The following is an 11,618-nucleotide window of genomic DNA, read 5'->3' on the forward strand; positions in this document are numbered from 1 at the left end:
AGTTTGAAAACAACTTCACCTTCTGCCTAGCAGAAAAAAGGTTGGGCTCCGGTCTGTCTGACACTTGGCAGGCTGCTTTGACTTCAAGATTGCTTTTTGATGGGAGGGACAGACTGAAGGGTGCTTGAAAACAATTTAGTGTCGTTTCACATGAAGCTGAATTCACTGAGAATAATCTGCTTGGAAGACAGAAGGAATCAGTCGGTGATAAGTAGTTTCAAATCCGTAGAGTGAAAGTGGGAGTGAGCTCGAGATACGAGGTGGCCATGGTATGTGGGCTGTGTGAGTGGGAACAGATACCTTTTTGGTTAGAGGGCAAGCCAGGGGAGGGACTAGAAGGGGAACTTGAAGCACTCCTCACTTGAAGATACAGCATATGCTGATGTTTTTATATTGCCATAGCAAATTATATGATCTCTTGAACTCATGTAAGTTAGCATGATAGAAGTTCTCTTCTGTTGACAGGTCTTTGTTTGTCAAGAGACTTTTTTGCATGGAGGTGTTAGATGAGGTGTTTATTTTTTTTTCCTGTCTGCTTTGCGTCTCAAAGTGATGCAGCTGCATGTGAACATCTTATCTTGGCAACAGAAGTGAAAATGACCGAGTTTGCAAGCATCCCGACTAAAGAGGAGGAGAAAATGTTTCATTTTGAAGCTGTCAGCTCTTTACAGAACACTTGGGCATTAAAGGAAATGTTGAGGGGAAGGAGGTTTAAAAAGAAAAAAATAATACACAAGTTGGTTTTTTGAGCTTTGAAAAAACTGTTTCCTGTAAATAGTAAGATGTCTATAAGCGGTGTGTTTGGTTTAGTTAGTTTCCGGAAAGGATGTGAACTTTTCTTTTCAGGCTTCAAAATGGTTTGTCATACATCTTGTGCCTTTAGCACCCCATGTTCATATTGCTTGAATTTATAGCCCGATGGTGTTCATAGGAACATGCTGAAAATTCAGCCACTTGTTAATACTGAAGAGTAAAACACTTGTACTCTGTGAAGCAACTGACAGTGTTTCAAACTCTGCACATCCAATCAAGAATGCTTCTTTTCTAATTTCATGTGTTACAGTGTGTTATATTGCTTTGTGGGTTATTTTCTTTGTTTTTCTCGTATAACTTTTAATAAACTGAAAAATATTATTATTTTTCCAGATTTGTTCCTGACCGTCCACAAAAATGTCCAAGGTAAGAACATTTCTGTCTTCCAGTGTAACAATGTTAAGCAGATAATTTGATTTTAAATATTAACCTGCAAGGGTAGACTGTGTACCTTGCATTGTGTTTCATAGTGATGTGTATGCTAAATGTATGGGTCATAAGTAAGAGACAATTCGCATTTAGAAGAAATAATATTGAAAGATTGAGTGATACAAAATGTGATAAATGGCTTAGTCCCAAATTCGGGTTGCAATTTAAGTTTACAATTTATTAAATGAATAAATGCAAGCAAACAGCGCTGGGTGCACCGGGAGCCTCTGCTCTACCAAGACGCACACCGTACAGTTCCTGTTTCTGGTTTATATACTTTCTGCTGATACACATTCATAGAAAAGGTGGGTCTATGCAAATAAATTCCAGGAGTAGGCTTACCTCTTTCTGCGCATGCCCTCGGGGTCTTCTTGGTTCCCATCTGGTGGTCTTCCTCCACTCGCCTTCAGGATTACCCCAGATTCCACGCCTTCCTCGGCTCACCCTTAGGATGACTTCAGATTCCATGCATGCACATGGCCTTCCTCGACTCACCCTTAGGATGACTCTAGATTTTTATGGCTTGACACCATACAGTTAACAGCAAAACCGGTCCAAACCAACACATAAGTATGTGTTTTACAAAAAGCAAAAACTATATACATTCACCACTCCATTTCTCTTAGGCCTGCGGTTATACAAGAGTATATAAGACAGAAAGTCACATTTCACCACACGGCCCTAGCATTGGTCCATATTGACACGAATCGGGTGAACACATTTCACATAAAACATATGTTAAAATAGTTTCCTACAAGTATAAACCTCTGCAGTTAACTGTTAAATCCTTCCCTCTTGGAAAAATTTAATTTTGGTCATGGAGTTGCATACAAGCTTCCTGGTGCATTTTCGCTGAAACTTCCATTCTGCTACTGTGTTTTGAGCAGAATCATTTAAGAAAAGGATGTTCTCAGATTTAATTTTTTCACTTACTAATAGACTCAACTGATCCTCTGTTAAAATCATGTGGTAACTGAAAATATCATTGACATGCTGGGACTTACCTAATTCTTGTTCTCCTGCATGTGGTATAATGGATAAAACATCCATATTAGCTTAGTGGAGTGAAATGAATGATAAAGGGTACTTGAGTAATGTGTTTGAAAAGGGAAACTAATAGATCTAGAGATTTCTCTGCAGTATTTGTAGCAGTGGTCATTTGAAACACTATTGTGTAAACTCCGATGCCCCCCTCCCCATCCTTTAAAAAACATCTCTAAGGAGGACTTCCAGCAGATGGCTGTCACTTCACTAGCCATTTACTGGTTTCATTTGGATGTACTAAAAACAGGTTGGAAATGGTTGCCTTTTTATTTAAATCCATAAGCATTGGACACAAGGCTTTTTATTTGAAATGTGTGTGAAGACACTGTTTAAAAAGTGTTTGATTAGTGAATGCACTTCATACATTGATAAATCAATGTTTGTGGGTTTGTTTCTTTTTTACTTAAGGTGGTCTTGGCTGCATAGCAGAATAAATTAAACTTTTTTTTTTAAACTCTAGGTAAATGTGTTGTTTGTACTTCATTGTGAAACTGTTGAATAGTAGGAACACCTGTGTCGTTTTCTGTCTGTATGTCATGAAATAACTGTTTGTTACACAAAAAAGCATGTCTTGGGCAGTTGCTTATTATTGTCTTATTTTATTTTATTTTTATTTATTTATTTTATTTTAATTTTATTTTTAGCAACAGCCTGCTCAGTTTACCAATCCAGAAACTCCTGGCTATGTTGGATTTGCAAACCTTCCCAATCAGGTTCACCGGAAGTCTGTGAAAAAGGGGTTTGAATTTACTCTTATGGTGGTTGGTAAGGAAATGTTTTATGGTCTTTCTCAAAATTAGTATTTGTTCATAGGGAATTTGGAATTAAAATGAATATTACTTCCACTATTGTAAGGCTTCAGCTTGCCTCAGAAAGCTCTTCTGTACTGTAGCATTTAACTGTCTTTCACAGTTTATTAATTCATGCAGCAGTTGTTTTCCACACTACAAACCATGTTGGAATACATTAATAAGTTTGTGGGTGAAGTGAAGAAACTTTGTTGCGCACTCCAGTGATCATTACTTCCTTCCTTCTCCTCCTTCTGTCTTACAGGATTCAAGCATTCCATTTAAAATATAGTTTAAAACTGGTTTTGCATTTGAATACAATCTTTGTTTGCTTGTGTGTTTTGATTAAGTGAATAGTATTAAGGAGACTATTCTATTTAAAATGCTCTTTATGCTTCTGTAGATCAAAAGAATCTGAACTCTGGTCTTTTCCCTTCTAAATACTCTCGTAAGAGAAGAATGAGCAGTGGATTAGTTGTTTTTGATGCGAGCTGTTACTTTTGAAATTGATCTTGATTTTCTGTTAGCAGTTGTAATTTAAAGTTTAATTCTATTTGATATTTCATTGAGAATCTGTGCTGGCATCTGGAATGGAAAGAAAAATCTAGTGTTTCTGCAGAAATACCTTGATCCTCTGAGAAGTCAGTATTATTTTTGCAAATTAAGTAGGCTCCCAAATCAGGCTTGGGCGTCTTCTGTATCTCTCCTGGTCAAACTGCTTGGGAGCTGTAACTTCTGAGTTTTGTTGTTTGAACTCTGTAATTCTCACTTTTAAAATAGGCTTTTGCAAAAAGTCCCCTAATAGAATTAGGTTCTTTATTACCTGGCGTCACAAGAAGGAGATCTCATTTGTGTGTTAGATTTGTCCAAGAGGCATCACAGTGGAAATGAGGAGGAGAGGTGACACAGTACATGATAGGAGGTGTTTAAGTTCTTAATTGTTTTGGACTCCAGTTGTTACACCTTTCATTAGTTACACCAAATGACAGCCCTAGCATTGCTTTTATCATCTTTCTCTCTTTTGTAGTTCAGTGTTGGACAGAGGTGGCCCATATTTTTGTCTTCCTAGTATTTTATCTTAGTTGTTTACTGTATCTTTCATTAGATTGTCTTAGGATAATATCATAATGTCTATCTTATAAAATCTAAGAGTGAAGCTAAACTATAAGCATGTGTTTCACATTATGGTGTGTACTGTAACTCTTCAGAATTTACTGTTCAGTGATCATAAAAATCTGAACTGTTCTGAGAAACAAAAGATGTGCTTTCTCTGCTGCAGCTAAACTTAATTTCCAGATCTCTTTGAGATTCATAGCGAATAGTGCTATGTGAAACAGTTCTGGCAGAAAGCTTTGTAAAATTATATAGACCAAACAGTTGTTTCTAGCCTCTTGTAAAATATTAAATAGCAGGAAAATGGCATGGTGTCAGAGTAAAAGAAAGGCAATTAACCCCACCCATCTGTCAGTGTAAAATTTAACTTTACAGTAGTTGCCTGCCAGTATTCTAAGGGATGAGTGAAAACTACACGAAGAGAACTTGGAGAAAAGTAATTTAATTGAAAATTTGGAGCCATATTTTAAGATACACTAGCAGAGGGAAGCAGTCAATGTAAGATAAAATAAACTGTGCTTGAAATTGTTAATGATTTCAACAGTTTGGAATGCAAATTCTTTCTCTTGAAATATCCATGGGGTTTGAGTATGTTCTCTTGTGGGCTATATCACAATGCCTGTATTGAACTATATTATTCTTTGTTAAATTGCTGTGCTTCTTAATTTCTGAGCAGGAGAATGTTTCTTTAAAAGCTGTCTGCACTGACAGAGTCCTAATCAATGGTTTTTATTCTTTGCATTGTTTTTTCTGGTATTTTTTATTGTGGTTTGTGAAAATATCAGCTGGGGTTTGTAACAATTTGGCTGCTTGGCTATGTTGCTTCCAAAGAAACCCTAAGCACTTGTATTTATTAACAATTTCATGTTAATTCTCATTATTAAGCTATGACTTCATCTCAACAGTTATTTAATTTGAAAGTTACTAAATTCTAATGCTGTGGCCAGTAGTTAGGATAACTATTCATTATTCCTTGACAGGAACTATGAAAACTGATTTGGATTACATGTAATATTTACCCAGACTGAAAATATGGACTGTGCTGCTGGTTAATATTGTACTTTTTTGTGTTTTGTTTTGCTGAAATGATGCCATGTGACTGTTGAGTTACTCTGACTGCACATCTCTTTCACTGCTGAAGGCTGCACCGGTAAAATCTGATCTTAAGAGATGATTTCTATAAGGCATTAAAAACTGGCAGCTCCCAGTCAAATCTTTATTTAAAAAATAATTCCATCTATTTTTTTTCTTTTGTTGAGATATTTTTATTAGACCATGGTTGCAGAATAGTCTGTGTTACTCAGAGGAATCATGCGACCCATCATTTTTAACATCTGATTTTTTTAATTAATTCTATCAACACCTGAAATAAAACCAAAATTCTAGAAAGTGATTTCTTCACTGAATTCAAGTACTGAGCACTTCAAGTTGCCAGTCTTTTCTGTGCTGTGAGCATTTGTTCTGATTAAGATCTTGATCTTTAGGTAATTAGTTGGCTTTTGAACTTTCCTCATGGCTCAGGCAGTAGCCCTAGAACAAAAATATAGTTATGGTACAATTTGGTAATCCCAAATTTTGTCAGTGAAAAAATTGCTCTTTGTGTATGCTTGGTGGCCATGTCATATTCCTCTTCCCTTAGGTTCGTTTGGCATGCTAGCATAAAAAGCAGAAATAAATTGGACTTTGATACCTGGCTGTGCACAAGTTTAGCAATGCCTTTTTCATTCTAAATTGATGATATAGCCTAGACAAGATCTAGCTTCTCACTGTGTATGATCTTTCACATTCTGGAGTGATAGCAGAAAAGCATGCCTTAAAAAATCAGGAGGTATGAAATGGGAAATTTCACAGAGCTCAGTGAAAGCTCTGAGAGTGTATTATGAAGCTGAGATGTAAAAATTGTTATTCAGCCTTTTTGTGCAAACTTTTCTAATACAAAATTATAAGCTGTAAATTTTATAATCACAACTAAAAGATTTACATTTAACATGAAAAAAATGTATAGTCAGATGATACTGTCCGAATACAGTTGAAATTAATTATGTAAATATGTTGAATTTATCTTTATATTGAATTACAGGTGAATCTGGATTGGGAAAATCTACATTAATAAACAGCCTCTTTTTGACAGATCTCTACCCAGAAAGGATAATCCCAGGAGCTGCTGGTAAACACACCTTTGTTCTAGTTTGTCTGTTCACAATGTATTTCCTGATACTTGAACTGTTTGATAGAATTGGTTCCCTCTGTACCCGGGATTTATTTGGGGTCTTTGTTCAGTCCTCCGGTATATTCATATTGGCACCTAGAAACTTGATCCCTTCTTTTGCATAAAAAAATGTCATTGTGTCACAGCAAGATAAACAATCAACTAAAACAGTCAGAAACTTTCTTTAAATTTTAATCCCTTGCAATTCTAAACATATGCATTGTTTGTATCTGCTTGGACTTGCAACTTGATTCCCTTGGTTTGGGTTGATATTTACTGAATGTGAACTTCACCTGCTTTTCTTCTTCAGTCCTTTGTCCTTTTTTTATTCTGTTAACCAAGGCATACAGTAAACCAACAAAAGAGAATATTGTAAGAAAATAGAGGAAGATGCTATTTTTTCCCCTCTTTGCTACTTGTTGAATGACTTGCTTTAATAATTTATCATGTTAGTTCACAATTACTTACCGCTTTATACCTTAGGAAGAAAATCCATTAAATATAATTTAGTATTGTTCTCCAAATTGCTGATTACCTACAGTTTTTTCTCAGTCCCTTTTGCCTTAGTTTCTACATTATATATATCTCAAAATGACAAAGTCTTATAAATTGTATTCTGAAAGATAAAGTTTATTGTATTTTAGAGAAGATTGAACGCACTGTGCAGATTGAAGCCTCAACAGTTGAAATTGAAGAGAGGGGTGTGAAACTACGTCTGACAGTTGTAGATACACCAGGATATGGGGATGCTATCAATTGTCGAGACTGGTAAGTACGCAGAAGTATGTATTGATCTATGTATGAAGACTGACATCCATTTCATATTTGTCCTGGGGGCAGGGAATAAGCAACTGAAGTGGGGCTATATTAATAATGATATGCAGTTCAAAATAAAGAGGCATCAATAACTTCCACACAACTTCAAATAAACTTTGTGACACAGATATTTTGATATATTATTTTTCTTAGTTAACTTTATTAAGTTTGGAAGAGTTTTAAGTGACCAATGACCTTGACTTTTTTATAGTCAGGAAGCGATGGAACCATTGGGACACAAGAAATTCAACAATACTCTGAGAGTATTGCAATTAATTTAGTCTATAGTGCAAGTAAAAATCAACCTTTAGATCTTATTCATTTGAGCATTCTCAGATTCTGCATTTTCATCATCTTTGGGTTTGATTGTTTGGGTGTTTTGAAAAATTTACATTATAGTAAGTACTGAGAAATAATCTTGAGATCAATGGCAGTCAGTTTTCAATGGCAATCCCTCTTTGCACGTCTCTCAAGCCCCTGAACCTCAAGGCAGGGACTGGGGAAATGAAATCCCTCCCATTGTAAGTGAAGAGCAGGTTCAAGATGACCTAAGGAACTTGGACTTGATGAGTGACTTGATAAATCCATAGATGCATCCCATCTCATTGGGTTATCTATGGCAGATGTAGTTGCCAAGCCACTCTCCACCATATTTCAAAAGTCATGGCAGTCAGGCAAAGTCCCCAGTGACTGGAAAAAGGGAAACATCATGCCCATTTTTAAAGAGGGCAAGAAGGAGGACCCGGGGAGCTACCAACCAGTCAGCCTCACCTCCATGTCAGGCAACATCGTGGAACAGATCCTCCTGGAAGATATGTTGAATCATATGGAAGATCGGGAGGTAATTAGACACAGCCAATATGGCTTCAGCAAGGGCAATTGTGCCTGACTAATCTGGTGGCTTTCTACAATAGAATGCATAAAGGGAGAGCTACTGATGTCATCTACCTGGACTTCTGTAAGGGCTTTCATATGGTCCCCCATAACATTCTTGGGTCTCAATTGGAGAGGTACTGGTTTGATGGACGGATTGTTAGATGGGTAAGGAGTTGGCTGGATGGCTGTGTCCAAAGAGTTACAGTCAATGGTTCAAAGTCTAAGTGAAAACCAACAAGGAGTGGTGTCCCTCGAGGGTCCGTACTTGGACCAATACTATTTAATATCTTCATCAATGACATAGTGGAATTGAGTTCCCCCTCAGCAAGTTTGCAGATGACATAAAGCTGAGTGGTGCAGTTGATCCACTAGAGGGGAGGGATGCCATCCAGAGGGACCTTGGCAGGCTTGAGGAGTGGGCCCATGCAAACCTCATGAAGTTCAACAAGGCCAAGCACAATGTCCTGCACGTGGGTTGGGGAAATCCTCAATATCAATACAGACTGGGAGATGAATGCATTGAGAGCAGCCCTGCAGAGAAGAATTTGGGGATACTGGTGGATGAAAAATTGAGTATGAGCTGGCAATGTGCGCTTGCATCCCTGAAAGCCATTTGTATCTTTGTCCGCATCAAAAGAAGTGTGGCCAGCAGGTCAAGGGAGGTGATTTGCCCCCTCTACACTGCTCTTGGGAGACCTACATTCACCTCTGGGGCCCCCAGCACAAGACAGACATGGAGCGGGTCCAGAGGAGGTCCACAAAAATGGTCCAAGGGCTGGAACACCTCTCTTATGAGGAAAGGCTAAGAGAGTTGGCTCTCTTCAGCTTGGAGAAGAGAAGGTTTCGGGGAGACCTTACTGAGGCCTGTCAAGACTTATTACCAGGGCCTGTAGTAAGTAACAGGGCAAGGGGCAACTGCGAGAGAGTAGACTTAGGTTGGACATAAGGAAGAAGCTTTTTACAATGAGGGTGGAGAGACACTGGCCCAGGTTGCACAGGGAAGCTGTGGATAGCCCATTCTTGGAAGTGTTCGTGAGGTTGGACGGGGCTTTGAGTAACCTGGTCTAGTGGGAGGTGTTCCTGCCTATGGCAGGGGGGTTGGACTGGGTGATGTTGTAACGGTCCCTTCCAACCCAAACCATTCTATGATTTAAAATCAATTTGGAACAAGAAGCTTAGATTCTCTTGAGCATGTGTAGTTAATACTAGTCAAAAGATAAATACCTAACCCAAGAGAAATTTCCTGTAGAAGTGAAGATGTATGTTATATGTATCTATATTTTATCTTAATTGAAAAAAAAAAATCATAGTAGTTTGTTATTCAGGAATTCAATTACAATTTTAAAATGTGTGCTCTTACAGTCTTACAGCATCAGTAAAGTACTTTTTGTCCATCAGCAGGTTGGTTCATCAGCAGAATGTCTTTGTGTTTTACCTTTGAAACATCACTAAAATTATTGACCATTTGGGAACAAGCATGATTTCTTGAATCCATATTTGTTTTACAGTTTTAAGACCATAATCTCTTACATTGATGAGCAGTTTGAGCGATATCTACATGATGAGAGTGGTTTGAACAGGAGACACATCATAGATAACCGGGTTCATTGCTGCTTCTATTTCATTTCACCATTTGGTCACGGGTAGGTGTTTCTCCGTCGTTGTATTTTTTAAATGATTTTACTTCGGGGAGTTGGTTTGTGCCTGTTGACTTCAATTTTCAAAATCAGATTGCCATTACTTAAGGAACTACTAGAACTGCTGGAATTAATCAGGTGTGTTCTCTCTGTGTAGGGAGAGAGATCTAGATAGCAATAATAATAATAAATAATAATAATAATAATGCATTTAATTTTTTCCATATTTTAATTTTAGCCTTAAGCCTCTGGATGTTGAGTTTATGAAAGCCATACACAACAAAGTAAATATTGTACCAGTGATTGCAAAAGCTGATACACTTTCTCTGAAAGAGCGAGAAAGACTAAAGAAAAGAGTAAGTATTTTTCTAGCTTGCCGGAAAATGTCGTACTTTGTTTATAGCAGCATGGTCGCTGAAGAGAAGGGCATTCTCATTCAACCTTATACTGTCCTAGCCAAGAAAAATAGTCTCATGCACAGTATAACATTATTTTAATATGCAGTTTGATATCTTGTAAATTCTTTTATTATTAACTGGGAAATTGTCCCTAAAATGTTGCCTGTGAAAAGTCAGATTGGCTACATTTACAATTACATTATGAATGAATTTGGAAACTTTGGAAAAATATTTAAATGCATTTGCTAATGGTAATTGCTCCCTTATCTGTTTAATCAGTTACAAAGCAGAGACAGTATCTGCATCTATAGTGTGCAATATATTTTTTTACCTAGTCTGATGATTGAAAAATAGGGTTTTCAGAGATTTTTCTGATTTTGGGGTTGTTTTTCTTCCCCTCTTCTAATACCTTCCAGTTGTTTTTTCCATAGGCAAGACCCCTTAACACATTCAGTCTCGCAGAACTTGATGCTGTATTTGCTGAGGGGGGAAATACGCAACAAACCATAATGAGTAAATAACAACTATGAAATTTAGAAAAAAAGTGTTAGAATTAACTTGTCAGAAGGCACATTTGATCCAGTCTTAGCTGTTATATTGAAAACTTTATCTATGACTTTTTGAGATATTCTGAAAATCCTTATGGTTATCTTACCCCACTTGCAATAAACATTGAGGAGTATACTTTAGTTTGATATACATATTGTGCTAGAATTCTGCAGAAATGCAGTTTGTTGGGGTTTTTTTTAAGAGCAAAATTTGGGTTTATGGCCAATGGATCCCAGCTTCAGATGCCATTCTTAGCAGTCATGAAGACAGAAAACAGTATTTGTTATGTCTGTAGCTCCGTTTTTTTTAACACTCCCATCCGTAGCCTTCAAATAATAATTCAGAGACAAGAGCAAGGAGTTTTAGCCTGTTCAAAGCAATTAGGTGCTTCAGAGTCAATGTGTTACAATTTTAAAAAAACAATTGCAAATGTTTAAAAAAAGGTCATTTTCTTATGTGTAATCCACAAAGGACACTACACAGCTGAGAGGCATCAGTCCCGGAGGTTCCTGGAGTGTGTGGAAGACAACTTCCTCACACAGCTGGTAAACGAATCAACCAGGGGAAGTGCCCTACTGGACCTACTGTTTGTTAACAGAGAAGGTCTTGTGGGGGATGTAAAGGTTGGAGGTCGTCTTGGGCTCAGTGATCATGAAATGGTAGAATTTTCAATTCTTGGTGAAGCAAGGCGGGGAGCCAGCAGAACTGCCACCTTGGACTTCCGAAGGGCAGACTTTAGCCTGTTCAGGAGCATGGTTGAGAGTGTCCCTTGGGAGGCAGTTTTGAAGGGCAAAGGTGCCCAGGAAGGCTGGTCTCACTTCAAGCAGGTAGTCTTAGAAGCACAGGAGAAGGCCATCCCCATGGCTCGAAAAATGAGCCGACGGGGAAGAAGACCAGCCTGGCTAAATAGAGAGCTTTGGCTGGACCTCAAGAACAAAAGGAAAGC

General features: G+C 37.7%; 1 protein-coding gene across 2 annotated transcripts in view; it reads left to right on the forward strand.

The window, feature by feature from the left end:
* Positions 1 to 1,139: 1,139 nt before the first annotated feature.
* Positions 1,140 to 11,618, forward strand: part of SEPT2 (septin 2) — an 18,047-nt gene continuing 7,568 nt past the window's right edge. The window contains exons 1-6 of one of the 2 annotated variants that reach the window (XM_009893073.1): positions 1,140 to 1,179; positions 2,931 to 3,051; positions 6,268 to 6,354; positions 7,041 to 7,164; positions 9,597 to 9,731; positions 9,964 to 10,081. In XM_009893073.1, the coding sequence (XP_009891375.1) occupies positions 1,171 to 1,179; positions 2,931 to 3,051; positions 6,268 to 6,354; positions 7,041 to 7,164; positions 9,597 to 9,731; positions 9,964 to 10,081 (594 nt within the window). In that variant the 5' untranslated portion in view covers positions 1,140 to 1,170. Of the gene's footprint in view, positions 1,180 to 2,930; positions 3,052 to 6,267; positions 6,379 to 7,025; positions 7,165 to 9,596; positions 9,732 to 9,963; positions 10,082 to 11,618 lie in introns of both variants that reach the window. The other variant, XM_009893072.1, reaches the window with a different exon arrangement.

This window comes from Charadrius vociferus, unplaced genomic scaffold (genome assembly GCF_000708025.1).
Source record: "Charadrius vociferus isolate BGI_N301 unplaced genomic scaffold, ASM70802v2 scaffold559, whole genome shotgun sequence".
In the NCBI taxonomy this organism is placed as follows: Eukaryota; Metazoa; Chordata; class Aves; order Charadriiformes; family Charadriidae; genus Charadrius; species Charadrius vociferus.